The sequence below is a fragment of the Aplysia californica genome, unplaced genomic scaffold, assembly GCF_000002075.1.
Source record: "Aplysia californica isolate F4 #8 unplaced genomic scaffold, AplCal3.0 scaffold01579, whole genome shotgun sequence".
In the NCBI taxonomy this organism is placed as follows: Eukaryota; Metazoa; Mollusca; class Gastropoda; order Aplysiida; family Aplysiidae; genus Aplysia; species Aplysia californica.
In genome coordinates this window covers 28,549-32,123 of record NW_004798849.1, presented here as the reverse complement: position 1 = coordinate 32,123, position 3,575 = coordinate 28,549, and the positions used below count along the sequence as shown (strand labels likewise).

General features: G+C 42.6%; 1 protein-coding gene across 1 annotated transcript in view; it reads left to right on the top strand.

The window, feature by feature from the left end:
- Positions 1-3,575, top strand: part of LOC101858911 — a gene marked incomplete at its 5' end in the record, with an annotated part of 15,465 nt that overhangs the window by 4,471 nt on the left and 7,419 nt on the right. The window contains 2 exon segments of the mRNA XM_013090851.1: positions 389-539; positions 2,062-2,209. Of these exon segments, the coding sequence (XP_012946305.1) occupies positions 389-539; positions 2,062-2,209 (299 nt within the window).

Below are 3,575 nucleotides of genomic sequence, written 5' to 3'. Positions count from 1 at the left end.
TTTTCCAACATTTTTTTTTGTAAAAAAAGCCCCCCCTTTCAGGGGGGCCTAAAATTTTAAATTTTAAAATAAGCCCGGGACCACCCCTCCCCCCCCCCCCCCAAAAAACAAACAAACAAAAAACCACACGCACACAAGAACCCAAATATCCCCCCCCCCCCCAAAGCTAAGTTCTTCATATTATGCAGGTTCGTTTTTCAAGTAATAAATTGTGTAACTGTCTGTTGTAATGGCTCCTTTATGTTTCTACTAATGGACTTAGCTGCGGATTTTGTTTTATTATACTTCTTTTGACAGTCATCTATTTTGGGAAATCCTGTATAATATGACATAACTGTGTTGCAAGCACCGTAAAACCCTTGACTAAAACGAACCCTCCACCCTCCAGGTTGCCTGACTAACTTCACGTCGGACCCGATCAAGTCGGCAGCGTGCCTGGTGCAGGAGTGTAGGGGCTGGCTCCAGTCGGACAACCTCAGCGCTGACTGTATCGCCTGTGTCTTCCTCATGGGCACCTCGCCCACCACAGCTTTTGACAAGTGAGTTTACCAAGTTTCTGAGGTGCCTTGCTAACCACAGCTTTTGACAAGTGAGTTTACCAAGTTTCTGAGGTGCCTTGCTAACCACAGCTTTTGACAAGTGAGTTTACCAAGTTTCTGAGGTGCCTTGCTAACCACAGCTTTTGACAAGTGAGTTTACCAAGTTTCTGAGGTGCCTTGCTAACCACAGCTTTTGACAAGTGAGTTTACCAAGTTTCTGAGGTGCCTTGCTAACCACAGCTTTTGACAAGTGAGTTTACCAAGTTTCTGAGGTGCCTTGCTAACCACAGCTTTTGACAAGTGAGTTTTTACCTAGCCTTTGGCTTTTGTTTTTATTTTGGTAAGTGTTTTATGGCGCTCGAAACTGCATAATAAGGTCATATGAGCGCAAGGAACACATTAAACATTTTCAGTTGGTAGGAAATTTTGAATTTTCCCCGGGTGGCAACCAAAGCCTACTCTTATCGATTTTAGACCATCAAAGCACCTTTAATGTGCCCAACTTGCACGCACACGGGACCGCCGAGAATTTTCTCCCGTGTCCGAGAAGGCTAGGTTTAGATCTTTCCTACCAGAAGATCAGGGGTGTGGCTGAAAGACAGCAGTAAGAAGGAGCCAATGAGAAACAGTAGAACGGCTTCAGAAAGAGTCAAGAGCCCAGTGGAGGGGGCAAAGAAGGTGAGAGGGTGGGGGCAGAAAGTGGAGACAAAAGCAGACGACAGAACATTGCTAGAGAGTAGGAACGGAGGTGAAAGGAGACCATTTTAGAGAACATTTTTCCGTCGCTACCCGGATTCGAACCCAGGACCTTTGAAAGAGAGGCAAACACCCTAACCTCTAGGCCACGAGAGCTCCCAGACTTTGATTTTGAAGTACCTCGCGTACTACAGCTTTGCCCAGTGAGTTCGTTTGTCACATTCTTGTGACCCGCTATTTCGGGGTGACTTGATAGTCGAAGCAGACTTTGTGCTGTTAAAGGTTGAGAGGTGAGCAGAGTAAGCCTGATTCCCTGTTGGGCTTCTCTATTGACATCCACCTTTTGGCGCTCATATGACCGTATGCAGATATGAAACCGTAAAAACTCTCACCATCATCCAGTGCCTGATTTGCGACAGACATCGGCGATCATGGTTCTCCTTTAATTTCTTCGCTCGGATGCTCTTAAAAAAGCTACGTTTCCCTGATCTTTCCCTGTTACCCATCTCTTAGGTTCCCTAAGTATGTTGTTCTGGGCCTACCCCTGCTTCGTTTGCCTTCAATTTTGATAGTGAGAGCTAGATGTTTAAGACCCTTATGTCTATTCAAGAGTCCAAAAAACTGCATTTGTCGTTTCCTGATTGTTTTTTTTTAGCATTGAGCGTCCCACGTGGGCTTCATCAAGCACTACCTTTTTTAAATTTCTTTTCCTTCCCACGATATTCTCAGCATTCTCCTAAGAAACATTTCTGTTGCTTCTATTTTATTTTCACTTTAACAACTCTAAAATCTTACTAAAACTTAAAAAAACCCTATTTAACAACAGGTGCACAAAGACGCCGTTCCAACACTCCAAACGGTTAAACGCTCCTGGCCTGGTGCTGCTCAGCAAGAAGGAAGTGAAGTCGGCTTGTTACAGAAGCTTCTTCCCTGAACAAGACCTGACCATACAGAGAGGGTACATCCAAGCAGACGTGAGTGGTTGCTTGCGTCAATATTCTGCCGTCAGTCCATAGGCTGGTTCCGTGTCCCCTTTTTCAAGTGCCATGTTAGCGATCTTATTCATATATCACACATTGATTGACAACGACGAGGTGGGTGGTTGGTGGGTGCTCTGGTGTGGTTTGCTTCTTCTTTCCTATCAAACATCTATCGTCTTTATCTCCCCTCCTTCTTTTTTGTGTTTGTTACTCTCTTGTAACACTTCTAATCTTCGGCACTTATATGACATTATTGTGTTGCAAGTGCGTAAAACTCTTACTAAAACTAAAACCGTGACAACGACGATGGGAGTCCGTAGGTACACTAAACAAAATCATCATTAAAATGGATCGATAAGAGAATATTATATTTTTTATAATGAATAACAATAATGGGTCTTTTTGTTAATGTTTGATTGCTTAATAATTTACTAGGTTTTTTTTTTACTGTAGTTTCTGCCGCCGCCCTAGGGTGGAACATAATTATAGCCCCCCCCCCCATGTAAAAAGAGGCCAAATTGCGGAACTATTTGTGAGGCAGCGTGGTGGAATCAGGCTCTCGTCAATTTTTCGGCATGTAGAGTTATTGGTATCGTCTTAAAGCTTGTTCATTTGTCTTGCTTTCAATGAAAAAATTGCCCATCTATCTTTACTGAAGTGGAGATATTTTGGATTGAAAGATGAGGGGGTCACCTGGTTTAAGAGGTAAAATTAGTGAGGAAGTGGCCGCCAAATCTTGGTAAATTCTAAAGCTGGAGAGTCCATGGAAACTGTAAATTTATATTTTTGTGCCTTTTATCAACGTTTTCAGTGAAATCCTCATATGAATGTGTTTGTAAATGGACATAAAAGGTGTTGAGCCAAAAATATAAAAAATTGATAAAAATGGTTAAGCAGGGAAAAAACTGCTGTTTTCTTTGATTTCATTATTTTGACGTGAGCCTGATTCCACCACGCTGACTCACATTTGCGGGTCACCGACCCTAAAACTGGTAAAGCAATGGTAAAGGGTCACATTCAGGCCGCTTCTAATTAGTGACTTGGTTAAAACGTGACATAAATTCAAAGTTACTTTAATGTTTAAGATTGTTCCAACTTGGGTATAGTAAAAGTAACTTTTTTTTTGGTTCATGACTTGTGTAAAAGTGGAAACCGTGCAACAATAAGGAGAATAAAAGGATTAGATAGGTGGATATGTGGATAGGTGGATATGTGGATAGGTGGATAGGTGGGTATGTGGATATGTGGATATGTAGATAGGTGGGTAGGTGGATGGATGGATGGATGGATGGATGGATGGATGGATGGATGGATGGATGGATGGATGGATGGATGGATGGATGGATGGATGGATGGATGG